At 47.1% G+C, this 27,491-nt stretch overlaps 1 protein-coding gene and 1 pseudogene across 1 annotated transcript in view; one reads left to right on the top strand and one right to left on the bottom strand.

Annotated features, from left to right (window-relative positions):
- The window catches only part of riok2 (RIO kinase 2 (yeast)), a 33,840-nt gene extending 26,225 nt beyond the window's left edge, over positions 1-7,615 (bottom strand). The window contains exons 1-8 of the mRNA XM_042331498.1: positions 7,436-7,615; positions 7,123-7,261; positions 6,852-6,968; positions 5,021-5,196; positions 4,789-4,877; positions 4,395-4,586; positions 4,190-4,282; positions 835-1,245 (exon numbers count right to left, since the gene is read on the bottom strand). Coding sequence (XP_042187432.1) covers positions 835-1,245; positions 4,190-4,282; positions 4,395-4,586; positions 4,789-4,877; positions 5,021-5,196; positions 6,852-6,968; positions 7,123-7,261; positions 7,436-7,501 — 1,283 coding nt within the window. The 5' untranslated portion in view covers positions 7,502-7,615. The remainder of the gene's footprint in view (positions 1-834; positions 1,246-4,189; positions 4,283-4,394; positions 4,587-4,788; positions 4,878-5,020; positions 5,197-6,851; positions 6,969-7,122; positions 7,262-7,435) is intronic.
- A 2,518-nt stretch (positions 7,616-10,133) lies between these two features.
- LOC121847857 overlaps positions 10,134-27,491 on the top strand; it is a 34,803-nt pseudogene continuing 17,445 nt past the window's right edge.

Below are 27,491 nucleotides of genomic sequence, written 5' to 3'. Positions count from 1 at the left end.
GTGTGTGTGTGAAGAGACACGGAGATGTGTGTGTGTGTGAAGAGACACGGAGATGTGTGTGTGTGTGAAGAGACACGGAGGTGTGTGTGTGTGACGAGACACGGAGGTGTGTGTGTGTGTGTGAAGAGACACGGAGGTGTGTGTGTGTGTGAAGAGACACGGAGGTGTGTGTGTGTGTGAAGAGACACGGAGGTGTGTGTGTGTGAAGAGACACGGAGGTGTGTGTGTTTGTGAAGAGACACGGGGTGTGTGTGCGTGTGTGTGAAGAGACACGGAGGTGTGTGTGTGTGTGTGTGAAGAGACACGGAGGTGTGTGTGTGTGTGTGTGAAGAGACAAGGGGGTGTGTGTGTGTGTGAAGAGACACGGGGGTGTGTGTGTGTGTGTGTGTGTGTGTGTGAAGAGACACGGGGTGTGTGTGTGAAGAGACGCAGGTGTGTGTGTATGTGAAGAGACGCAGGTGTGTGTGTGAAGAGACGCGGAGGTGTGTGTGTGTGTGAAGACACGCGGTGGTGTGTGTGTGTGTGAAGAGACACGGGGGTGTGTGTGTGTGAAGAGACATGGGGGTGTGTGTGTGTGAAGAGACACGGGGTGTGTGTGTGTGAAGAGACACGGGGTGTGTGTGTGTGAAGAGACACGGGGGTGTGTGTGTGTGAAGAGACACGGGGTGTGTGTGTGAAGAGACACGGGGTGTGTGTGTGTGAAGAGACACGGGGGTGTGTGTGTGTGAAGAGACACGGGGTGTGTGTGTGTGAAGAGACACGGGGGTGTGTGTGTGTGAAGAGACACGGTGGTGTGTGTGTGTGAAGAGACGCGGAGGTGCGTGTGATCTGTACCTGAAAGGTTTGAATTCTCTGTTGGAGGAGGAGAGGTCGACCAGCTCAGGACACACATCCTCTTCCTCCTTTTCCCTCTCTTCACCAAGACCACCCATCACAGCCTCTGGATCAGTCTCTCTCTGTTCTCCTCCCCCTCTCCCTGGGTCTCTCTCTCCATCCTTGTTTCCCGTCTCAGTGTGTATCTCTGTGTCACTGACTTTGAGCCCCTCCAGTTCCAATATAGCATGCCTATACTCCTCCATGTCCATTGTATTCTCCATATCCTCCTCTTCCTCTCCTTCATCCTCCTCTCCCTCATCCTCCTCCTCCTCTCCATCTGGTCCTTTAGGATCAAGCAATGCTGCGTCTCTCTCAAAGTCTTTGGTGAAGCCGCTGGCTGAGATCTCAACATCCAGAGAAACGGAACGTCTAGAGGACAAACACAGGTTGAGTCACATTCACACACTACCTCCCACCCTACCCACCACACACTACCTCCCTCCCTACCCACCACACACTACCTCCCTCCCTACCCACCACACTACCTCCCTCCCTACCCACCACCACCACACTACCTCCCTCCCTCCCTACCCACCACACTACCTCCCTCCCTCCCTACCCACCACCACACTACCTCCCTCCCTCCCTACCCACCACCACCACCTCCCTCCCAACCCGCCAACACCACACTACCTCCCTCCCCACCCGCCACCACCACACTACCTCCCTCCCTCCCCACCACCACCCTCCCAACCCGCCAACACCACACTACCTCCCTCCCCACCCGCCACCACCACACTACCTCCCTCCCCACCACCACCACCACACTACCTCCCTCCCCCACCACCACCACACTACCTCCCTCCCCACCCGCCACCACACTACCTCCCTCCCCACCCGCCACCACACTACCTCCTCCCCACCCGCCACCACACTACCTCCCTCCCCACCCGCCACCACCACACTACCTCCCTCCCCACCCGCCACCACCACACTCCCTCCCTCCCTCCCCACCCGCCACCACCACACTCCCTCCCTACCCACCACCACACTACCTACCTCCCTCCCTCCCTACCCACCACCACACTACCTCCCTCCCTCCCTACCCGCCACCACACTACCTCCCTCCTACCCGCCACCACACTACCTCCCTCCCCCCACCCGCCACCACACTACCTCCCTCCCCACCCGCCACCACCACACTACCTCCCTCCTACCCGCCACCACACTACCTCCCTCCCTCCCTACCCACCACCACACTACCTCCCTCCCTCCCTACCCACCACCACACTACCTCCCTCCCTCCCTCCCTACCCACCACCACACTACCTCCCTCCTACCCGCCACCACACTACCTCCCTCCCTCCCTACCCACCACCACACTACCTCCCTCCCTCCCTACCCACCACCACACTACCTCCCTCCCCACCCGCCACCACCACACTACCTCCCTCCCCACCCGCCACCACCACACTCCCTCCCCACCCGCCACCACCACACTCCCTCCCTACCCACCACCACACTACCTACCTCCCTCCCTCCCTACCCACCACCACACTACCCCCTCCCTCCCTACCCACCACCACACTACCCCCTCCCTCCCTACCCACCACCACACTACCTCCCTCCTACCCGCCACCACACTACCTCCCTCCTACCCACCACCACACTACCTCCCTCCCTCCCTCCCCACCCGCCACCACACTACCTCCCTCCCCACCCGCCACCACACTACCTCCCTCCTCACCCGCCACCACCACACTACCTCCCTCCCCACCCGCCACCACCACACTACCTCCCTCCCCACCCGCCACCACCACACTCCCTCCCTACCCACCACACTACCTCCCTCCCTCCCTACCCACCACCACACTACCTCCCTCCCTCCCCACCACCACCCTCCCTACCCGCCACCACACTACCTCCCTCCCTCCCTCCCTACCCGCCACCACACTACCTCCCTCCCTCCCCACCCACCACACTACCTCCCTCCCTACCCACCCACCACACTACCTCCCTCCCTATCCACCACCACACTACCTCCCTCCCTCCCTACCCACCACCACCCTCCCTCCCTACCCACCACCACCCTCCCTACCCGCCACCACACTACCTCCCTCCCTACCCACCACCACACTACCTCCCTCCCTACCCACCACCACCCTCCCTACCCGCCACCACACTACCTCCCCCTCCCCACCCCACCCACCACACTACCTCCCTCCCCACCCACCACCACTACCTCCCTCCCTCCACCACCACCACACTACCTCCCTCCCCTCCACCACCACCACACTACCTCCCTCCACCACAACACTACCTCCCTCCCCACCACCACAACACTACCTCCCCACCACCACACCACTACCTCACCATACTACCTCCCTCCCCATCACCACCTCGCCCCCACCATATTTCCTCCCTCCCCACCACCACACCACCTCCCCCTCCCCAACACCACACTACCTCCCCCACACTACCTCCCTCCCCTCCACCACCACCACCACCTCCCTCCCCCACCACCACAACACTACCTCCCCACCACCACAACACTACCTCCCCACCACCACAACACTACCTCCCTCCCCACCACCACAACACTACCTCCCCACCACCACACCATACTACCTCCCTCCCCATCACCACCTCGCCCCCCCACCATATTTCCTCCCTCCCCACCACCACACTACCTCCCCGCCCACCACCACCACCACCTCCCGCCTTCTCCACCCACCACCTCCCTCCCCCACCACCACACTACCTCCCTCCCCCACCACCACCACACTACCCCCCCCACCACTACCCCCCCCCACCACCACACTACCTCCCTCCCCCACCACCACCGCCCTCCCCACCACCACCGCCCTCCCCATCACCACACCATACTACCTCCCTCCCCATCACCACCTCGCCCCCCACCACACTACCACCTCGCCCCCCCCACCACACTACCTCCCCGCCCACCACCACCTCCCTCCCCACCCACCACACTACCTCCCTCCCCACCCACCACACTACCTCCCTCCCCACCCACCACACTACCTCCCTCCCCACCCACCACACTACCTCCCTCCCCACCCACCACACTACCTCCCTCCCCACCCACCACACTACCTCCCTCCCCACCCACCACACTACCTCCCTCCCCCCACCCACCACACTACCTCCCTCCCCACCCACCACACTACCTCCCTCCCCACCACCACACTACCTCCCCGCCCACCACCACACTACCTCCCCCCCACCACCACCACCTCCCCGCCCACCACCACCACCTCCCCGCCCACCACCACCACCACCTCCCTCCCCTCACCTACCTCCCCTCATGACAAATGCCCCACTGGTAGAGATAATAGGAAACATGCTGAATTACCTGATGTCTTTGAAGGTTGGGTACAGCTCACTCTCATAATTGTATCTTTTGGCAAAGAAATCTCGTATACATTTGACATCCCGGTCAAAATACCTGTAGACAAGACAGGAAAGTTTCTCTAGCTATGTATTTGAGTGTGTGTGGTGTGCTTTTCACCATGTGCAGTTCTCATCAGTGACACGGTATGAGTGTGTGTGTGACTCACCACTCTGCATTGAAGTGTGTGGTAGACACCATTTGGGGGAAGTCGATCATGGTCACGTGATCGTGGTCGTCCAGCATCAGGTTAAACTCATTGAAGTCCCCGTGGATCAGGCCATGATTGGCCAGCTTCACTATCAGCTCCATGACATCATTGTACATGGAGGACGGGTCTTCCAGCTCACGCACCTGACAGCTGTCAATCAGTCAGACCACAAACAGAACAGCCAATCAGAGGGCTAGAATGGCACACGTGAGATGAAAGCGAGACAGAAAGATCGAGAGAAAGACAAAGAGGTGTGTCAAAAGAAAAAGAGCGAAGCAGGTACGTAAAGAGAAACAAATGGGAGAGAGAAAGCTGGGCAGAGAAAGAGAAAGGGTGTGTGTATTTTACTAACAGTGGGTATCCATTGATGAGCTCCATAACCACAGCGTGTCTGTTATAGTCAATGGGCTTAGGGACAGGAAACCCTCGTTCGTACAGGGCCTGAGAGGAGAGACATAAAGCTGTCAGACACACAATGTCACCAGCAGCTGAATAACATATCTATGGTCACCAGGACTTCACCGTACACCCTTCACAGTAGGGCTGAGTCTTGTTTTCAGAAGAAGCAAGCCGGTGCCAAGTACCTTCATGTAGGCGTACTCCTTCATGGCTGAGAGGCGTGAGAGGTAAAGCCAGGACATGTTCTTCCTGTGTTTGTGGTAGTCTCTCTTGTTCTTCAGGTTCCTGAAGGAGGTCCTCCCCAGCCTGTGGAGCTTCAGCGCATACTGCTCCCCCTCTGGACTGGCCACGATGTAGATATCTACAGGATGAACACCACACAATATACAAACCACTTACCTCTAGAACAGACACTCGATTCTACTCAGACTCAAATCCAACATTACCATTAAGCCGGAGTTGTTTCACTAAATTGGATCACTCCGATATATTGGTATCACTCCGCGGCGGAGGGATACATCCGAGGTGTAGATTTACAGATTTACTCCCATGTACACCCATGTCATAGCTGGGGTCCGCCCCTATATATAGACCCCATGGCCACGACACACGTGCTCTCTCATTTTCTCGGCACGCGTCCATATGGTTTGAGGTACAAACTTCCTGAATTTCACTGGTAAGTGTAATATCTTGCATGGAAGTATACTCACTGGCTGTTTGCAGCCTGGAGCAGCTGGCACTACAACTCTGTGTCTGGGACACCTTGGCAACTGCCCGAGACCAGGGAACTCTGTGGCATTCGAGACCGCACCGCCTCAGTCTGTGGGCTTGGCCACTGAACGGCACCAATGGTCCATGTTAGGACTGCAGGAGGGTGTAATGAACACCATGCAGAGCGCAAGGGCGCTGGTTACAACCGCGGCATAGTTGTTCTGCTCTTGGTGTACTGGTATTGAGGTTGTGCCCGAGCCATGCGGGGCACAGTATATCCTCCAATACATGCAGTCTCTACACTGAGTGGGTATTTGGCTGCTATATCTACCTGCCATGTGGACAGGCCAGTGGAGTGCCATTCCTTAGTCTCCAGGTTTATGAAGGGGGTTCGTCGCCTGCGTCCAGCTAGGACCCGCTCAATGACGAGCTGGGATCTGGATGTGGTCTTGGCAGCTTTTCATGCTCGTTCAGTAAGTTCTGAGTGCTACCGGATGGACCCCGGTGGGAGGAGTATATATATCTCCGTCCCAACTCTTCATTCCTCCCGAAGGTTCTGTCAGACAGGCATGTGAACATCACTTTATCCTGTCTGCTTACGACCCCCCGGAGTGGGGGTCCCTCCAGCATGCTGTGCCCTGTGTGGGAACTGGATGCCTTTGTGGAGCGGACACGGTCAGTGAGAACAACAGACCAGCTCTTTGTCTGCTATGGTGAGAGTCCTGGGGGCGGGGCTATCAAAGCAGAGGCTCTCTCACTGGATCGTGGACACGATTACAACAGCATACCGCCTTGCTGGCAGGCCAGTGCTGGGATCTGTGGTGGCACATTCAACACAACGTGTGGCTGCGTCCTGGGTCCTACTGAGAGGAGTGCCCTCGCTGACATCTGTGCTGCGGCCAGCTGGGCTTCCTCTTGCACCTTTGCTAGGTACTAATCGGGTAAATGTGGAACCTCCCTCTGCGTCGCCTCCCCTTCTGGGGACTGTGCCGGGACCCCCCTTCCACATTGATGGCCCCTGCGTCTCGGTCCCGCGTTGGGACTTCACCGCTGGCTGGCCAGGTCCCTCTAGCATCGACTAAATCTGGTACAGGTATATAAATATTTTGTGAGTAATCCAATATAGTGAAACATAACGAAGGTTACATATGTAACCACAGATCCATATAGCTCACATAACCGTGGTTACATATGTAACCTTCATTGTGTGTTTGTGTGTGAGGTATGTTACCTATGTGTGTGCTGGAGAGACAGGGTGGATGGTTAGTACTTACCCGAGTGTGTGTGTTTCTGGTCAGTTCTTACCTGACTCTTTCCCAACTCCCATCTGGTTCCCGACAGAAAGGAGTATTTCTCTAGAGCAGAACGTCTTCAAAGCCAGGTAGTCATAGCCCCCATAGTTCAGACGGTAGCCATGTACCACTGGAAAAACACACACACAATTCATATGGGGCCTGTAGATTCCAACCATAATGCATATACTGTGGTGAGAGACTCAGGTTTTAAGGAATGGAAATATGTGGCAAACTGATTTCAGGGTGAACCTGTTTAAACGAAGCATTGTAAGTGTTCTTACTCTTAGTACGCTCGTAGGCCACTATTTTGTGCTTAACGAGCTCTCTGAGGATTTTGTTGCAGCCTCCGTGACGCAGGCTGGCGATGGAGGATATGAGGCTGACTGGAACTACCTCATGGTTTTTCATCCCCATCTCAACCTGCAGGGAGCAACAGTCACAGTTACAAACCAATACGACCAACAACACCGTAATAAGTAACGATTGATGGCCATAGAACTGCTTGAGTGGGGCACGATGTACAGTACACACTATTACTGGCCACCACGGCCCGAGGGCATTATTAAAATATAAAAACGTTAACAGGATACTTACCGCTGTGAGGACACGGAAGTCATCTCTGGACAGATACCTCAAAACTACAACATTTAATTTGCCCATATTACCACTGTAATTTGTTCTAACCCCTTGAATATTGTGTTAATTTACTGAGATACTACGCATCCTACTGTAAACGCATGTGCAACCCGGAAGTAAAGTATCTAAGACGTTACCTTCGTCTAATACTACGTCACGTCCTGCTACTGGTTAAAGTTTTTATTTTATATATTGTACACAAACGACATAAAAACAAGGCGAACAGCTTTCGATATAATTTCATATTCATAGATTGCCATTCATGTTCGAATAAATGCAGTTACTCATCTGTAAATAAGTTGTGAGAATGTGTTGTATTGTTTCTTTTTCTCAGACAGGACAATCTGTTGACGCTATAGACGTCACTGTCTTTTTGCCACAGCATTCGTTGCTATGTACCGCCATCTAGTGCTCAAAGTTAGTAAGTGTCGCTAATCATCACGGGCACAAATCAAGTCTGTCTGTGGCACAAAGCACCACTATTGGCTTTTTCAGTCTCTGAATAAATATGCATAAATATAAATATATCATGGTCCTGGGAACCCAGGGTGTGCACTGCAGGCTTTGAATCTCACAGCAGTCCAGCTAGCATAGGCTATATCGGTGAAGTTAGGGCAGTGTTGCTCAGTATACTTTTGATCGGCCCTAACTCGGACTTAAAATGTTGTTTTTCTATTTATTATGACCTCTCCATGGTGAATACGTACAGTGAAACACTCAATATTGAATTCAGAACACTGGGCTGTGAAACAGTTTTCACTGGGCATTGACACACATTCCATTCTGAAATCACTTATTTGTGTGTGTGTGTGTGTGTGTGTGAGTGTGTTAAACAGAGATTTACAGACGGGGTGTTCTGTTGCCATGGCCGTGGGATTCTGAGCATTCCATGGGCAGGTATGATCTAAACAGAGGCAGTCATGTTTGTGTGTGTGTGTTTGTGAGTGTGTGTGTGAGAGAGAGAGAAAGAGAGAGAGAGAGAGAGAGAAAGTGTGAGAGAGGTAGAATCTAAACAGAGCTTGTGTGTGTGTTTACCTCACTGCCCTACAGGCACATTTCTGTTCTCAGTTCTACACACACACACACACACACACACACACACACACACACACACACACACACACACACACACACACACACACACACACACACACACACACACACACACACACACACACACACACACACACACACGCACACACACACTGAGCACTCATCCCCAGGCTGTGTTGACTTAGTGGAATTCCTCTGCTGGTTTATTTAACATTCTGTGGTTCAGCAAGTGGCTGTCCAAAAGAAGCCAGATATGCACTGACTGTGTGTCTGTCTGTGTGTGTGTGTTTTTGCTTGTCTTTCTGTGTGTGTGTGTGTGTGTGTGTGTGTGAGAGAGTTTATGTGTGTTAACATCCCAGCCGTGAGAACCTTTAATTCCAGTTTGAGTCAGGCCATGCCTTTAAGTAGCCTACAGTATTTAGTTTGCCTTCCTCTAGCTGTTGGCTGAAGTGAGAATGTTTTTGTAAGACCTACCTGATGTGGTGTTGACTAGGTGTGTGTGTGTGTGTGTCTGAGAGTGTGCACTACTTTGCATCATACATGCTTGTCTGTGTTTATGAGTGCTCAGCACGTGTCTCTGCCTTAGAGTGTCTGTGAGTCTGTGAGTTCCCGCGTGCTGGCTGTGTGACATATGTGATGGTAAGCAGCTTGTGTGTGTGTGTGTGTGTGTGTGTGTGTGCGTTTGTGTGTGAATTAATAGCTTCCACAGGTAACATATAGAGCTTAAAAAACATAATGGACTGATATTTTCCTCCAGCTGCAGTACTTTATTTGTATCCTAGATGGCGCCGCGACACACTGTGCAACACTACCATGGGACTTGAGTCTTTGTTTTGGCTCATTGTCATCTCTCAGGTGCTATTTAGCATTTCTGCAATGTGGGTTGGTTTTGATCAATCTGGTGTTCAGAGAGGGGAGCCATAGACATGAAGGGCTGCTTGATTAGAGGGATAACAGAGAGACATCCTGGAGCGTCAGGAGGCCAACATTATAGAATAGACTGCTCATAGAAATATATAGTTCATCAAAAAACAAGGTCCCTTCAGCACTATAAACTACATATCTGTCTGTAACATTCGGAACGCTTCACCATATGAAACACCCCTGGGTAGATTCTCATTTAGGAACCATGTCCGAGACTATTTGTAAACAAGGAATTATTAGGAAGTCCCTCCCTCCTTCCCTCCCTCTGGACCCGGGCCAAGGCAGGCACATGACAGCACTCTGAGAGTTGAACTTCCAGATCTAATATTCTGATTTTGATTGGATAATCCTGTCATACTGTAATTTAATTCAACATGTTCATGTTCATCTTGACATTCACTACAAATCTCCCCAAATCTATATTTTATGTGGTTGATTATGCGTGTGTGGTTGGTTGGTGTGGTGTGGTGTGGTGTGAGTAGATAATCAGGTTTGTGTGTGTGTTATGGTCCTTAGGGTCTTGTGGTCTGATAAAGCTGACTGAATGACAGATCGCTGGTCCTGTTATTAGTATTAGCCTATACACTGACTATACCAAACATTAGGAATACCTTCCTAATATTGAAACGGTGGCCATATTGCTTCTATCCTCCAAACAAATATTGATTTGTAGACAGAAATGGATGGTAAATGGTGTTCTTAATGTTTTGTACACTGTGTGAAGGTCTACTAGTTCAGAGTCTGATGTGCTGTGTCTGACCAACTGTCTCACTATCTCTCTCAGATCAATCTTCTTGACCCTAACCAGTCAAGCTTCCAGACGGGTCACTCAACCGAGACTGCTCTTCTTTGTGTCACAGGGGGCTCACCGTACTGCCAAAGCTGACTCTCTCTCCTCTGTTCTCATCCTCCTAGATCTATCTACTGCCTTCGACACCATGGACTATCAGATCCTCCTCTCCACCCTCTCAGGGCTGGGCGTTTCAGGCTCTGCACACTCTTGGATTGCACCCTACCTGGCAGGTCACTCCTACCAGGTGACGTGGAGAGGATCTGTATCTGCACCACATACTCTCACTACTGGTGTTCCCCAGGGCTCAGTTCTAGGCCCTCTTCTCTTCTCTCTATACACCAAGTCACTCAGCTCTGTCATATCCTCACATGGACTCTACTATCATTTCTATGCGGATGACACTCAACTACTTTCCTTCTTCCTCCCTTCTTACACCCAGGTGGCGACACACATCTCTGTGTGCCTGTCATATATCTCAGCTTGGATATCGGCCCACCACCTCATCCTCGACAAGACAGTTCTGCTCTTCCACTTGGGGAAGGCCTGCCCGCTCAAAGACCTCTCCATCACGGCTGACAACTCCACAGAGTCCCCCTCCCAAAGTGTAAAGAACCTTGGTGTAAGCCGCGTGACCCTGGACAACACCCTGTCGTTCTCTGCCAACATCAAAGCAGTGAGCCGCTCCTGCAGGTTCAAGCTCTACAACATCCATAGAGTACGACCCTACCTCACACAGGAAGTGGCGCAGGTCCTAATCCAGGAACTTGTCCTCTCCTGTCTGGACCACTGCAACTCGCTGTTGGCTGGGCTCCCCACGTGTGCCATCAAACCCCTTCAACTTATCCAGAACGCTGCAACCCGCCTTGTTTTCAACCTTCCCAAATTCTCCAATGTCAACCCACTCCTCCGCACATGCCACAAGCTCACATCCACTACAAGACCATGGTACTTGCCTATGGAGCAGCAAGAAGAACTGCCCCCCTCTCATGTAGTTCTGTCTTTGAGCTGTTATTGTCTGTTAATGTGCTGTATGATGTCATCAAAGCAGTGAGCCGCTCCTGCAGGTTCATGTTTTGTGTGGACTCCAGGAAGAGTGCTGCTGATTTTGCAACAGCTAATGGGGATCCTAATAAAATAACAAAATACCTTCAAGCTATGCTCAAACCCTGCACCCCGGCCCGAGCACTCCGTCCTGCCACCTCTGGTCTTTTGGCCCTCCCACCCCTACAGGAGGGCAGCTCCCACGCATCCCAGTCCAAGCTTTTTTGATTTGATTTATTAGCATCCCCATTAGTCGACGCCAACGACGACAGCTAGTCTTACTGGGGTCCAACATATAACCAAAAATACATTACGAACAAAATACTTTACATACATTTAAAAAACATGAACATGTAGTGTGTGTGTGTGTGCATCTATCAGTTCCACATACATGTCAGTACAGACACACAACAAGTATGTCAGAATGGGAGAGGCGTTGTGCCATGAGGTGTTGCTTTATTTGTTTTTTGAAACCAGGTTTGCGGTTCACTTGTGCTTTATAAGATGGAAGGGAGTTTCATGCGCTCATGGCTCCGTATAACAATGTATGTTTCCTTGAATTTGTTCTGGACCTGGGGACTGTTAAAATATCCCTGGTGGCATGTCTGGTGGGGTAAGTGTGTGTGTCAGTGCTGTGTGTAAGTTGACTATCCAAACAATTTGGAATTTCCAACACATTGTTTCTTATAAAAACAAGAAGTGATGCAGTCAGTCTTTCCTCAACTCGTAGCCAAGAGAGACTGACTGCATTGTATTAATATTAGCCCTCTGATTATAATGAAAAGCAAGACGTGCTGCTCTGTGCTGTGCCAGCTGCTGCTCTTCTCTGTCCTGGCACCCCAATGATGGAACCAGCTTCCCTCTGAATCTAGGACAGCAGAGTCCCGGCCCATCTTTCTGAAAACATCTGAAACCCTACCTCTTCAAATCAAATCAAATCAAATTTATATATATAGCCCTTCGTACATCAGCTGATATCTCAAAGTGCTGTACAGAAACCCAGCCTAAAACCCCAAACAGCAAGCAATGCAGGTGTAGAAGCACGGTGGCTGGCAAAAACTCCCTAGAAAGGCCAAAACCTAGGAAGAAACCTAGAGAGGAACCAGGCTATGTGGGGTGGCCAGTCCTCTTCTGGCTGTGCCGGGTGGAGATTATAACAGAACATGGCCAAGAAGTTCAAATGTTCATAAGTGACCAGCATGGTCCAATAATAATAAGGCAGAACAGTTGAAACTGGAGGAGCAGCACGGCCAGGTGGACTGGGGACAGCAAGGAGTCATCAGGTCAGGTAGTCCTGAGGCATGGTCCTAGGGCTCAGGTCCTCCGAGAGAGAGAAAGAAAGAGAGAAAGAGAGAATTAGAGAGAGCACACTTAAATTCACACAGGACACAGAATAGGACAGGAGAATTACTTCAGATATAACAAACTTACCCTAGCCCCACAACACATAAACTACTGCAGCATAAATACTGGAGGCTGAGACAAAGACTAAAATAACACTCCCCTTACTAGACTTTGCTGGTAGCTACTTTATTGGGGAAAAGGTGTACTTACAATGACTGTGATCTATCTTAAGATGAAGGGTCTAATTGTATGTTGCTCTGGATAAGAGTGTCTGCTAAATTACTAAAATGTACAGTCAGGTTGCCAAGGGTTGCCTAAGTTTCTGTTCTGTCTCTCAGAAGCGAGTCAACCAAAGAGAATATACAAAAAGTCCAGAAACTGCTTCTACGATACAAATATACAATCACGCTTGTAGGTGATGTCATGTCGACGTTGTCTAGCTAAGCTTATGCTCAGCAACACGTCATCACCCTAATGGTTGTGTCATGCTGAAGTGACACAATATTAAGTTGTTTTGGACAAAAATATAAAAGGTTTGACTCAAATCTAGGTCATGCCTTTTAGATTTTGAGAAAATGAACAACTAAGGAATCAATTTTCAACTCTCCCATTGACTTCCCAAACCCCTACCTGGTCTGTTGAGTCTACTGCACACATATTGACCACTTGGAAGCCTGTGAGTCTACTGTGAAGCCAACAGCAGGAAGTGAGGAGTTTGATGTTAAACACCCAATGACAGACAGGGATAAAGCCCAGAGCGGCCCTGAAACTATCCAGTCACAGACAGGCAGAGCTGGGAGCGGACAGAGAGAGTCCGTCTGTGTGTTGAATTATCCGGAACGCTGTGGAACGTTCTTTCCCACAGTCAGTCAGTCAGTCAGTCAGACACACACACACACACACACACACACACACACACACACACACACACACACACACACACACACACACACACACACACACACACACACACACACACACACACACACACACACACACACACACACACACACACACAGCAAGCACTGTTTCCCCAGGCCAGATGTGTGAGAGGGAATTCGCCACACTCTGAACAGCTCTCTCCCCTTGTCTTTTCCTCTCTCTCTTGCTCTCTCACTTCTCCCCAATCTCTCTCCTCCGTCTCTCCCTCTTATTATCTTTGCTAAGTACTGCACACTTTAAACACTTCCCCCCCAATCCCCCCTTCCCCAAAACATATGTATATATTGGACTATAAATTCTGCCTTTCTGTATTGTACAGTGCATTCAGAAAGTATTCAGACCCCTTGACTTTTTCCACATTTTGTTACGTTACCGCCTTATTCAAAAATGGATTTTAAAAAATCCTCACCAGTCTACCCACATTACCCCATAATGACGAAGCAAAAACAGGTTTTTAAAAATGTTTGCAAAACCCCCCGGAAATATCACATTTACATAAGTATTCAGACCCTTTACTCAGTACTTTGTTGAAGTACCTTTTAGCAGCAATTACAGCCTCGAGTCTTCTTGGGTATGACGCTACAAGCTTGGTATATCTGCACTTGGGGAGTTTCTCCCATTCTTCTCTGCATATTCTCTCAAGCTCTGTCAGGTTGGATGGGGAGCGTTGCTGCACAGCTATTTTCAGGTCTCTCCAGAGATGTTCGATTTGGTTCAAGTCCGTGCCCTGGCTGGGCCACTCAAGGACATTCAGAGACTTGTCCCGAAGACACTTCTGTGTTGTCTTGGCTGTGTGCTTAGGGTCGTTGTCCTGTTGGAAGGGGAACCTTCTCCCCAGTCTGAGGTCCTGAGTGCTCTGGAGCAGGTTTTCATCAAGGATCTTTCTGTACTTTTCTCCATTCATCTTTCCCTCGATCCTGACTAGTCTCCCAGTCCCTGACACTGAAAGACATCTCCACAGCATGATGCTGCCACCACCATGCTTCACCGTAGGGTTGGTGCCAGGTTGCCTCCAGGTTTCCTGGCACCATCCCTAAGAGCTTTAGTGGCATGGGAAACATATGTTAACATTGCCAAAGCAAGTGAAATAGATAATAAAAAAAGGTGAAATAAACAACAACAAAAAAAGTACAATAAACATTACACTTACCAAAAGTTCCAAAATAATGAAGAAGTTTAAAATGTCATATAATGAATACATACAGTGTTGCAATGATGTGCAAATAACTAAAGTTCAAAAGTAACAACGAATAAACACAAATCTAGGTTGTATTTACAATGGTGGTTGTTCTTCACTAGTTGCCCCTTTCTTGATGCATGTAGGTTATTACCTCTCCCTCTCTCTCTCTCTCCCTCTCTGTCTGGTAGAATATGTTACTACCTCTCTCTCTCTCTCTCTCTGGTAGAACATGTTACTGTCTCTCTCGCTCTCTCTCTGGTAGAACATGTTACTGTCTCTCTCTCTCTCTCTCTGGTAGAACATGTTACTGTCTCTCTCTCTCTCTCTCTCTGGTAGAATATGTTACTACCTCTCTCTCTCTCTCTCTCTCTGGTAGAACATGTTACTGTCTCTCTCTCTCTCTCTCTCTCTGGTAGAATATGTTACTACCTCTCTCTCTCTCTCTCTCTCTCTCTCTCTGGTAGAATATGTTACTACCTCTCTCTCTCTCTCTCTCTGGTAGAATATGTTACTACCTCTCTCTCTCTCTCTCTCGCTCTCTCTGGTAGAATATGTTACTGTCTCTCTCTCTCTCGCTCTCTCTCTCTCTCTGGTAGAATATGTTACTACCTCTCTCTCTCTCTCTCTGGTAGAATATTGTTACGTTCCCCAGATTATGTGTTGTAGTTTGTGTATTTGCATGTGTTTATTTTAGGAAATGGCTTCCTGAAATCCCTCAAGCAGCTGATTGGTCGACTCCAGGGCTAATTGGAGAGCTGACCCCGCCCCCTCGTCAAGACGCAGCTGTCTCCAATTACCCATTCCTTCTGACACTATATAAAAGCCAGTGTTCTGTTCAGGGGGGGGATCTCTTCTTTTTGGAGGTAGAGATTTTGCTGGAGGTAGGGATTGCTGAGATTGATTGATTGATTGATTGATTGATTGATTGATTGATTGATTGATTGATTGTGATAGAGGTTGATTGTGATAGAGGTTGATTGTGATAGAGGTTGATTGTGATAGAGGTTGATTGTGATAGAGGTTGATTGTGATAGAGGTTGATTGTGATAGAGGTTGATTTTGTTGGAAAGTGGTATGTTCTGTGAGTTTGTTGCTCAGATAGAGCTTATTTGACATCCTTTTGTTTCTTAGTTTGTTTAAAATTGTTTAATATTCTGTTTCATTTGTTCCCAGGGGGAAAGGGGAAGGCACCTTGGGAGTGTTTAGGCAAGAGGCCCGCGGGCATACATATACCCGTAGCATATTCGCTGTCTAGACACACTAGGTAAGACCTGGGCGGACCACCCCTTGTATTTTGGTTAGGGCACCAGGTGGTGCTAAATTAGGTAAGTAGTGGGTAGGCAGGTAAGATAGGAGAGGGGGGGGCTTTGAGATTTACTTTCTTTGCTTTGGTTCCGTCCAGCCCCTTTTCCCCATATTACCGTGTAAAGGAATAAAGTCCTTGTAAACGGTACCACATTCTGCCTGTTGTCATTCTTACTTGCACCTACAGTCCATACCTTTTTTTCGCTTCACGGAGAGTTTAGTTGTAGCAGGGTGTTGCGTTCCCTCTTCATAGAGGCGTGCGTAACAAATGTTACTACCTCTCTCTCTCGCTCTCTGGTAGAATATGTTACTATCTCTCTCTCTCTCTCTCTGGTAGAATATGTTACTATCTCTCTCTCTCTCTCTCTGGTAGAATATGTTACTATCTCTCTCTCTCTCTCTCTGGTAGAATATGTTACTACCTCTCTCTCTCTCTCTCTGGTAGAATATGTTACTACCTCTCTCTCTCTCTCTCTCTGGTAGAATATGTTACTACCTCTCTCTCTCTCTGGTAGAATATGTTACTACCTCTCTCTCTCTCTGGTAGAATATGTTACTACCTCTCTCTCTCTCTCTCTCTCTCTCTCTGGTAGAATATGTTACTACCTCTCTCTCTCTCTCTCTCTCTCTCTCTCTCTCTCTCTCTGGTAGAATATGTTACTACCTCTCGCTCTCTCTCTCGCTCTCTCTGGTAGAATATGTTGCTCTCTCTCTCGCTCTCTCTCTCGCTCTCGCTCTCGCTCTCTCTCTCGCAGAATAGGTTACTTCCTCTCTCTCTCTCTCTCTCTCGCAGAATAGGTTACTTCCTCTCTCTCTCTCTCTCTCTCTGGTAGAATAGGTTACTTCCTCTCTCTCTCTCTCTCTCTCTCTGGTAGAATAGGTTACTTCCTCTCTCTCTCTCTCTCTCTCTCTCTGGAAGAATAGGTTACTGTCTCTCTCTCTCTCTCTCTCTCTCGAAGAATATGTTACTACACCACTCTCTCTCTCTCTCTCTGGTAGAATAGGTTACTGTCTCTCTCTCTCTCTCTCTCTGGCAGAATAGGTTACTTCTCTCTCTCTCTCTCTGGAAGAATATGTTACTACACCTCTCTCTCTGCAAGAATATGTTACTGCCCCCCCCTCTCTCTCTCTCTCTCTCTCTCGTCGGAGTGCATGCTGGGAGTGAGTTGTCAAGTAGGAGTGATTGTGAGAGCGAATGGAATTTCTTTTCACTCTATCGGGTTTTGGTATGTGTATATATATATATATTGATTAGTTTAGTTGTTTTAAGGGTATTTTGTTTAAACTATCACTAAGCACGTATAGGGGTGGTGGGATCTTTGCTTTGAGGTTGGTTTTTCACGAGGGCACAACCAGCGGGTGGGGCTGGTTGCTATGGCCACTCGCGGAAATGAAGAGTTTGAAAAACTTAGTCGGAGGCATGGAGTAAAGATTCCTGCTGCGGCCGGGTGTTCAGTGGAAGAATGTAGCTTGGCTGTGGGTGCTATCATTGGGTATGATAGCATCAAATCAGCCTCAAGGATGAATAGTGCTGTAGTGATATTCTTAGATTCAATTGAAAAGGTGAATAAAATAGTTGAGAGGGGTGTTGTGTTGCGGGAGACACAGACGCCGGTATTTCCGCTTATGAATCCTGCGAAGAAAGTCATGCTTTCTAACGTGCCACCATTTGTTAGAGATGAAGTGTTAGAGCGAGAGTTATCTCGCCATGGTCAAATAGTATCTACAATAAAGAAGGTTCTTTTTGGATGCAAATCTCCGTTGTTGAAACATGTCGTGTCTCATAGGAGACAAGTGCATATGATTTTAAAAAAGGAAGGAGATGAACTGAATTTAGCGTTTAGCTTTAAGTTTGATGGATTTGATTATGTCTTCTATGCATCTACTGAATCAATGAAATGCTTTGGATGTGGAAGAGAGGGGCATTTGGTGCGTAGTTGTCCCCAAAAAAATGAGCGCGCTGAGCCTGGTAGTAGTTTTAGTGCGAGTGCAACTAACGCACCACCGCGAAGGGATGAACATAATAAGGGTACAGGAGAAGAGAGAAGGTGGGCAGATGTGGTTGGAAAAGTAGGAGAGGAAGGCAAGTGTGGATACGGGGGAAATTGTGGTAGATCCGAACAAAGACGGAGGGGAAACAGTAGGTGAGATTGCGACTGCCGTCGCTGAGGTGGTGCTGGAAAATGAAATTGGAAGTCAAGAGGAGATTGAAATAATGGAAAAGGAAGCGGATGTTTTCAAAATACCGAGGAGTAAAAGGAAGAATTTAAGGGGTGGTGAAGGGTCTAATTCTAAGAGAAAGGTAGAGTTTGATAAATCAATTGAAGATGAACAAGGTGTAGAGATGGTGGAGTATTCTTCTGGGGAGGATAGTGAGAGTGAGTCATCTGATGCGTCACAACAATATAGTGAGATAAATGGGGTGGAAGGGATGTATGGGATCGAGAGGATACGTCAATTTTTGAAGTTGACAAAAGGGAAGAAATATATGCAGGATTACAATGTAACTGATTTTTTCCCTGAACGTGAATTGTTTATTGAATCAGCAAAGTTTCTGATGTCAAAAATTACAGGGGGAAGTTTGAAAAGCCCTGAAATTGCTAGACTCAAGAAAGTGGTCACAAGAGTGATAAGTGATGTAAATTCTAAAGAAAATGAAAGAGTTCAGTTGCAGTCTTAACTCTGTAAAGAGATGTGATGGCTGTATCTTCCTCTGTATATTTTTTTAATCCATGAGCAGTTTTAAGATTTCTTCTTTAAACGTAAATGGGGCAAGAGATGTTAAAAAAGAGCCATGGTGTATGAGTTAATTAGGGAAAGGGAAGTGACATCATTTTTCTACAAGAAACGCATAGTAATTTGGAAAATGAAGTTATGTGGCAACAGGAGTGGGGGGACAGTGGTGTGTAGTCATAAAAACTCAAAAAGTGGGGGTGTGGTTATCTTGTTCTCAAAAGGGTTTTTGCCGTTGTCATATGAAGTTGAAGAGGTAGTTGAGGGGAGATTATTAAAAGTTAGAGCAAGGTATGAAAACATCACTATGTGTCTGATAAATGTATATGCCCCAGTGGTGACAGTTGAGAGGGTATGTTTTTTAGAGACACTATCAAATACCATTGAGAAATGTAACAAAGAAGATTATTTGTTTATTGCTGGGGATTTTAACTGCACAGTTAGTGATTTAGATAGAAATCACCAAGAACCTCATATAGCCTCAAGGATGTTTTTAAAACGCCTCATTGTAACAAATGAATTGTGTGATATTTGGCGGAGTCAACATGGAGGAACAAGGCAGTACACCTGGGCGCATGTGAGAGAGAACATCATCTCTATGGCCAGGTTAGATAGGTTTTATGTTTTTGAGCATCAATCTCAGGTCTGTAAATCAAGTGTGATAACTCCAGTGGGTTTTCTGATCATTGTTTAATAACAGAGGTGGTGTTCATTAACGATGTAAAACCCAAAAGCGCATACTGGCATTTTAATATAACTTTATTGAGTGATGCTCACTTCAGGAACTGTTTCAGTTTTTTTGGGAGAGGTGGAGGTCTCAAAAGGCCAGTTTTGTATCCATTCAACAGTGGTGGGATATAGGGAAAATCCAGATTCAACAATTTTGTAATCAATACACGAGGAATGTCACCAAAGATATCACCAGATCAATGAAAGCCCTAGAGATTGAAATAGTGGAACTCATGACGTTGGTTGAGACCACAGGAGATCGAGGCCATACTCAGGTCCTCAAGAGGAGAAAAGCTGCATTGGCAGACCTGCTGGGTATCAGAGCACAGGGGGCACTGGTGAGAAGTAAATTTCAGGGAATATCTGAAATGGATGCCTCATCCAAATTTTTCTTTGGTTTAGAGAAAAAGAATGGACAAAGAAAAATTATTAATTGTCTCAAATCAGCTGTTGGACAAGAGCTCACTAGCCCTAGTGAAATTAGAAAGAGGGCAGTAGAGTTCTATGCTGAGCTCTACAAGTGTGAGTACAAAGAGGACAAAACAGTGACACAGCAGTTCTTTGATGGGCTCCCAAAGGTGGCTGCAGAAGCTCAGGTTGAGCTTGAGCAACCATTGTCTTTGCAGGATTTATACACTGCATTAAAAGGCATGGAAAATGGAAGGGCACCAGGCATTGATGGGCTTCCCGTTGACTTTTTTTAAGTCTTTTTGGGCTATGTTGGGAGAGGATTGGTTAGAAGTAGCTAATGATAGTTTAACCGGAGGGTTACTACCAATAAGCTGCAGAAGGGCTGTCCTCACCCTACTGCCCAAAAAGGGTGACCCGAGGGAGGTGAAGAACTGGAGGCCGGTGGCTTTATTGTGCACTGATTATAAGATATTGTCAAAAGCTTTGTCCAACAGGCTGAGGGAGGTGATGGGGCAAATCATACATACGGATCAGTCCTACTGTGTTCCTGGCAGGCAGATAGGGGATAACATTTCTCTGATTCGTGATTTTTTGGACATCTCTAGGGCTATTGGGTTGGATGCTGGTCTAATTTCAATTGATCAGGAAAAGGCATTTGACCGAGTTGAACATCAATATTTATGGCACACGTTTGAGGCGTTTGGGTTCAGCTCTGGTTTTATTGCCATGATAAAGGTGATATATGGTGACATTGAAAGTGTATTGAAAGTTAACAGTGGTTTGAGTGCTCCTTTTAAAGTGTGTAGAGGTATTAGGCAGGGATGTTCTATGTCAGGGATGTTATATGCCATTGCTATAGAGCCACTACTAAATAGCATTAGAAGGCGCATTGCAGGGGTGTGCCTTTCAGAGGATATTCCTCCTATTTGTCTCTCAGCCTATGCTGATGATGTAGTTGTGCTAGTGAAAAATCAAGCGGAGGTGGATAGCTTGAGTCTAATGGTTGATCGTTTTAGGGGAATATCCTCTGCAAAGGTAAATTGGGAAAAGAGTTGTGCGTTACAGATTGGAGAATGGTCTGGAGGGATCATGGCTTTGCCAGGGGGGGCTAGAATGGTGTAAGGGAGGTTTTAAGTATCTTGGAGTATACCTAGGAGATGAGGGGACTATGGAAAAAAATTGGAGTGGGGTGGTTGAAATGGTGGAAGGGAGGATGAGGAGATGGCGTTGGTTATTATCTCGTATGTCATATAGGGGGCGCACTATTATAGTTAACAATGTGATTGCATCTGCACTGTGGCATCGGTTGTCAGTTTTAGAACCACCATCTGGCCTTCTGGCTAAGATACAGGCAATTATTGTGGATTTCTTTTGGGATAAATATCACTGGGTTCCACAAAGTGTTTTGTATTTGTCAAAAGAAGAGGGGGGACAAGGTCTTGTACATCTTGCTAGTAGGGCTGCTGCTTTCCGGTTTCAGTTTATTCAAAGGTTGCTTTATGGACCGGAAAATGTGGTGTGGAGAGGGGTGGCAGGTCTTATATTACAACGGGTTGGAGGATTAGGTTTAAAGAAGGCTTTATTTCTGGTTGATAGTAGCCAGATTTCTAGGGAGGGAGTACCTCCGTTTTACAGAGGACTTCTCAGAGTGTGGAGCATAATGAAGGTGTCTAGACGAACTTCAGCGGAGTCAGTGCATTGGCTGTTGGAGGAACCTCTGGTGTATGGGGCAAGACTGGATTGTACAACTGCAGCTGTTCCACATTTCTCCAAGATTCTGGTGAAGGGGAAAATCATCACCTTAAGACAGTTAATGGCCATGGCTGGGCCCGCCTTAATGGATGGAAGACGGGTGGCAGAACATTTGGGGATGAGGTCGGAAAGGATTGTCGGACAAATGCTGGGGAGCTGTAGGAAGGCTCTGTCAGCGGAAGAATGGGGTATGCTTAGTAGCCACAAGAAGAAGGTACAAGATGAAGACGTCTCATTTCCAAGACTAGGGATTACACCAAATATCCCAGAGTCAGAAAGAAAGGCGTTATTGCTGGATTTGAGAGGGTTGGAGGAGGTGGGTTTGGATGAGGTGAATGGGAAGGACTTGTATAGGGGGTGTGTCAAGGTGTTGAATAAAGATAAATTGAAAAATAGAAAAGACACTCCATGGAGGGTAAAATTGGGCATTGATGATAGGGTAAAGCCAGCATGGAGGGCACTGTACAAACCACCGTTACAAAAGGGTTCTGGTGATATGCAATGGAGGGTTTTACATGGCATCATTGCAGTTAATGCTTTTGTATCTGTTATTAATTCAGATGTTAGAGATGGATGTCCTTTTTGTAATATAAGAGAAACCATTTTTCACTGTTTTATGAAGTGTGAGAGGATAAAACCTCTATTGGAAATGCTGGAATCTTTGTTTAAAGCTGTAGGGGAATTTTTCAATAACACTGTTTTTATTTTGGGGTTTCAATATAGTGAACAACAGAAAAGAAAATGTCAAATGTTACATTTTATTTTGGGACAAGCTAAGATGTCAATTTTTCTGAGTAGAAAACATAAGATAGAAACGGGATATGGGAAGGATGTAAGATGTGTTTTTAAAGGATCAGTGAAAGCAAGAATAAAAGTAGATTTTGAGTTCTTTTCAGCTGTAAAAGATCTCCTATTATTTGAGGAGAAGTGGGCCTACGAAAGAGCGCTTTGTTTTGTAGAGGAGGGGAAATTATTTTTTGCTGATGAAATAAGTTGAATGTATATGTTATGTATTTATTTTTGTTTAGGAATTACATTTGTTGTTTCATTTCTGAAAAGGCAGTGTGTCATTTTTTTATGTTAACACTTGAGTAAAAAATAAAGGTTTTATAAAAACTCAAACTCTCTCTCTCTCTCTCTCGTAGAATATGTTACTGTCTCTCTCTCTCTGGTAGAATAGGTTACTGTCTCTCTCTGGTAGAATAGGTTAGTGTCTCTCTCTCTCTCTCTCTCTGGTAGAATAGGTTACTGTCTCTCTCTCTCTGGTAGAATAGGTTACTGTCTCTCTCTCTCTGGTAGAATAGGTTAGTGTCTCTCTCTCTCTCTCTGGTAGAATAGGTTAGTGTCTCTCTCTCTCTCTCTGGTAGAATAGGTTACTGTCTCTCTCTCTCTCTCTCTCTCTGGTAGAATATCTTACTACCTCTCTCTCTCTCTCTGGTAGGATAGGGTCCAATCTGACTAGAGCTGGAGCAGAGCGGGTCTAATCTGACTGGAGCTGGAGCAGAGCGGGTCCAATCTGACTGGAGCTGGAGCAGAGCGGGTCTAATCTGACTGGAGCTGGAGCAGAGCGGGTCCAATCTGACTGGAGCTGGAGCAGAGCGGGTCCAATCTGACTGGAGCTGGAGCAGAACGGGTCCAATCTGACTGGAGCTGGAGCAGAGCGGGTCTAATCTGACTGGAGCTGGAGAATAGCGGGTCCAATCTGACTGGAGCTGGAGCAGAGCGGGTCCAATCTGACTGGAGCTGGAGCAGAGCGGGTCCAATCTGACTGGAGCTGGAGCAGAGCGGGTCCAATCTGACTGGAGCGCGGAGCGAGATTCCCAAAGGCTGGAGCGTCGGCCATCTCGCACTCTCCAATTTAGCTCGAGTATCGCTCACTTCATGAGCTCAGTGCTACTTGTGTTCTGCTATAGCCCCTTACTGTAGCCACTGTCATGGAATTCCCTAAATATTGTCATAAAGAAACTGATAAAACACACAAGGTGCTAAATCAAGGTGACTAACAAATATGAGGACCAAGAGCAAGAGAGAGAGGGAGTGTGGTGATGTATTGTCCACAACTAAATAATCATTGTGGGATCTGAAAAGACACATGTCCCAAAAGCATGATGGTGTTCTTACTACGAGCACAAGCTAAAAGAAAGAAATTAGGTGGGTAGATAACTAAACTGTGTCATTGTAGCAAAGTATTTATAAACAACAAATCTGATTTCTTAAATGTTTTGTTCATTTTTGTTCTATTATCTATACAATAGGCCATAATTGATTTTGGCACAATAGGCCTGGCATATTCCCACGTTCAAGGAGCTTTCTGTTTTGATTGAGTTATTTTGCCTAAAAACCTTTAGGCTGACCTATAGACAAATTAAAAACAACTCTGTATCTCTGCCCAGCCTGGCAAGAGTGGCCAAAATGGTGTTTAGCATCCCCAGTGGCTCTGCAGGTGTGGAGAGGATATTCTCTGCTGCTGACCGGCTCTCCAGACTCCATCGCATGAGCCTGAAGCCACAGACTGGCTAAAATCCTGTTTTAAAGATGAATTGTAGAAATGAATTCAAAGGCACTATTAAGTATTTTTTTCATTTAATTTGTATTTAATTCTAAGTCACAGCCTAAATGCGCAATGTATAGACTATAATGATTTAATACAACAAAATGCTGTTTAAATGCTGAATACTTTATATCTCTACCAGCCTATTGTGTCGCACTCGCAAATGCTTCACAATGTATTTCTTTGTAGGCTAGAGCCTTGAAATAATTGAGATAATATCACCTGAATAATGAACTGTTCCATCATAGGCTCCCTGTCTGGCTCCTGACCTATATAGAGTGATATGCTGTTTTAATATGACACGTAGCCTATTTGAAATGATGGTCGCTTCTTACGTTCAGTTTTTCATGTTTATTCAAATACTTTTCATTCAAATCCATATGGTTTGGTTTCAATACTTCAAACCAAATGGTTGTTCCAGGTAGTCAGAGAAATAAGATGAGTGTTGGTTAAAATGTGATTTTAATGAATGGAGCGAATTTGGAGTGGCAGTTTTTTTTCCTGAGAGAGCAGAGTGGTTTTTAGCAGAGTGGTTTTTAGCAGTGGTTTTTAGCAGAGTGGTTTTTAGCAGAGTGGTTTTTAGCAGACCGGTTTTTAGCAGAGCGTTTTTTAGCAGAGTGGTTTTTAGCAGTGGTTTTTAGCAGAGCGGTTTTTAGCAGTGGTTTTTAGCAGAGCGGTTTTTAGCAGAGCGGTTTTTAGCAGAGCGGTTTTTAGCAGAGCGGTTTTTAGCAGAGTGGTTTTTAGCAGAGCGGTTTTTAGCAGAGCGGTTTTTAGCAGAGCGGTTTTTAGCAGAGCGGTTTTTGCCGGAGCGGTTTTTAGCAGAGCGGTTTTTAGCAGAGCGGTTTTTGCCGGAGCGGTACTCAAGCTCAGTGCCATGAACGATGAGCAGCATTTCCAACCGTTCAACTCGGCTCACATGCTCTGGTGTGTGTGCATGTGTGTTCCGAGTGTGTGTGTGCGTGTGTGTTCCGAGTGTGTGTGTGCGTGCATGTGTGTTCCGAGTGTGTGTGTGCATGTGTGTTCCGAGTGTGTGTGTGCGTGTGTGTGTCTGGATGTAATTTCTAAGTATCTACCAAGCGGTGGAAGACAGGACATAATTCCCAATAATTCCATTACTGAGTGTGACAGGCGAGGAGAGCGGGTTCTGAGCGATGGCACACACACATACAGTGAGTGATGTCGGTAATGGCGTGAGCGTGAAATTAAATGCCTGTCCTCCATTTGTCGTTGAAGACGGGACTTAACAACTGATTGGGTGAAGTCAGAAAGACATGGAGGTAATCAGTTAGTCTGAATGAGGCCAACAGTTTGTATCTTGTAGCATGGAAGTATTGTTCTAGTGTAAAAGGTCACACTTTGTCTAAGTGATGTGTGTGTCATGATGTAAAATGTGTGTAATCATTTGGTCTGAATGATCAGAACACACACACACACACACACACACACACACACACACACACACACACACACACACACACACACACCAGCCAGGCCCATGCATCACAGTAATGGTAACGCTAGGGATGCTGGGTAATCGGGTTAGTTATGTCAGGAACGTAAATCAACTCCAATCATCCCTGCTCTCCCATTGGTCACTCACCCTCCCTAAACTGTGATGTGAACAAGTGGCCCGTGTTCTCTCCGTGTCAGCTACAACAGCACATTCTGACCCCCAGATGTAATTGAAGGGTGAGGTTGTGGTAGGTAAAGATTCTATTCACAATAAGACCTTGTCATGTTTTACTGTCAATAAGGTGTGATGCCTGCTGCTTTCACGGATGTCTTTATGTTCCAATAACATATCTATTACCCGATTCAATCAAACTCTGGATCCAGGTTTTCCAGGAGAAGTCAGCAATAAAAGTCTTCATGCTCAGACAGACAGATAGAAAATCAACTGTACATCATAAACTGTAGAGGAACAATGGCGTTTCCAACTGGAAGCCTGGGGGTCTGTTTAACTGAGGCTCTGGTCGATCTTATGTTGACTTGAATTGTACATTTGATTACATGGTAGATAATATGATGCTTGTGATGTAAGAGGGTGCCTTCAATAGTATGTGTAATTGTAACCCTACTAGTGCAGATATGACTGTTTATCCTGCTTTGTGTGGCTCTGTCTTTCATCTATCTATAGTGTGTAGATGACAATAGATAGGGATGGGTGTGACACACACACACACACACACACACCCCGTATCACCTCACATTACGCCTGCCGTCTCTAGCCTCAGGGCAGGGCCTTCATCATACAAGAGAGCATTGATTGGGTTCTACACAGCATTAATACATGGTGTGTGTGTGTCTGTGTTTTGAGAGTGTGTCTGTCAGAGAGAGATTTGGTTAATACACAGTCACAGAATTAATAAATTAGTTATGTTTTTGAATTCATTTGGAAGATAATTTGGTATTGAGATTGAGTGTCTATGTACTATTGTGTGTATGTGGTGTGTAGTGTACACAGTGTATGTGGTGTCTAGTGTACACAGTGTATGTGGTGTCTAGTGTACACAGTGTATGTGGTGTCTAGTATACACAGTGTATGTGGTGCCTAGTGTACACAGTGTATGTGGTGTCTAGTGTACACAGTGTATGTGGTGTCTAGTGTACACAGTGTATGTGGTGTGTAGTGTACACAGTGTATGTGGTGTCTAGTGTACACAGTGTATGTGGTGTCTAGTGTACACAGTGTATGTGGTGTGTAGTGTACACAGTGTATGTGGTGTGTAGTGTACACAGTGTTTGTGGTCCGTAGTGTACACAGTGTTTGTGGTCCGTAGTGTACACAGTGTATGTGGTGTGTAGTGTACACAGTGTATGTGGTCCGTAGTGTACACAGTGTATGTGGTCTGTAGTGTACACTGTGTTTGTGGTCCGTAGTGTACACAGTGTATGTGGTGTGTAGTGTACACAGTGTTTGTGGTCCGTAGTGTACACAGTGTTTGTGGTCCGTAGTGTACACAGTGTATGTGGTGTGTAGTGTACACAGTGTATGTGGTGTGTAGTGTACACAGTGTTTGGTCCGTAGTGTACACAGTGTATGTGGTGTGTAGTGTACACAGTGTATGTGGTGTGTAGTGTACACAGTGTATGTGGTGTGTAGTGTATACAGTGTTTGGTCCGTAGTGTACACAGTGTATGTGGTATGTAGTGTTCACAGTGTTTGTGGTCCGTAGTGTACACAGTGTTTGTGGTGTGTAGTGTACACAGTGTGTGTGGTGTGTAGTGTACACAGTGTATGTGGTGTGTAGTGTAC

This window comes from Oncorhynchus tshawytscha, linkage group LG12 (assembly GCF_018296145.1).
Source record: "Oncorhynchus tshawytscha isolate Ot180627B linkage group LG12, Otsh_v2.0, whole genome shotgun sequence".
Lineage (NCBI taxonomy): Eukaryota > Metazoa > Chordata > Actinopteri > Salmoniformes > Salmonidae > Oncorhynchus > Oncorhynchus tshawytscha.
Note: the sequence above shows the minus strand (reverse complement) of the source record. Positions and strands in the feature narration are given on the sequence as shown.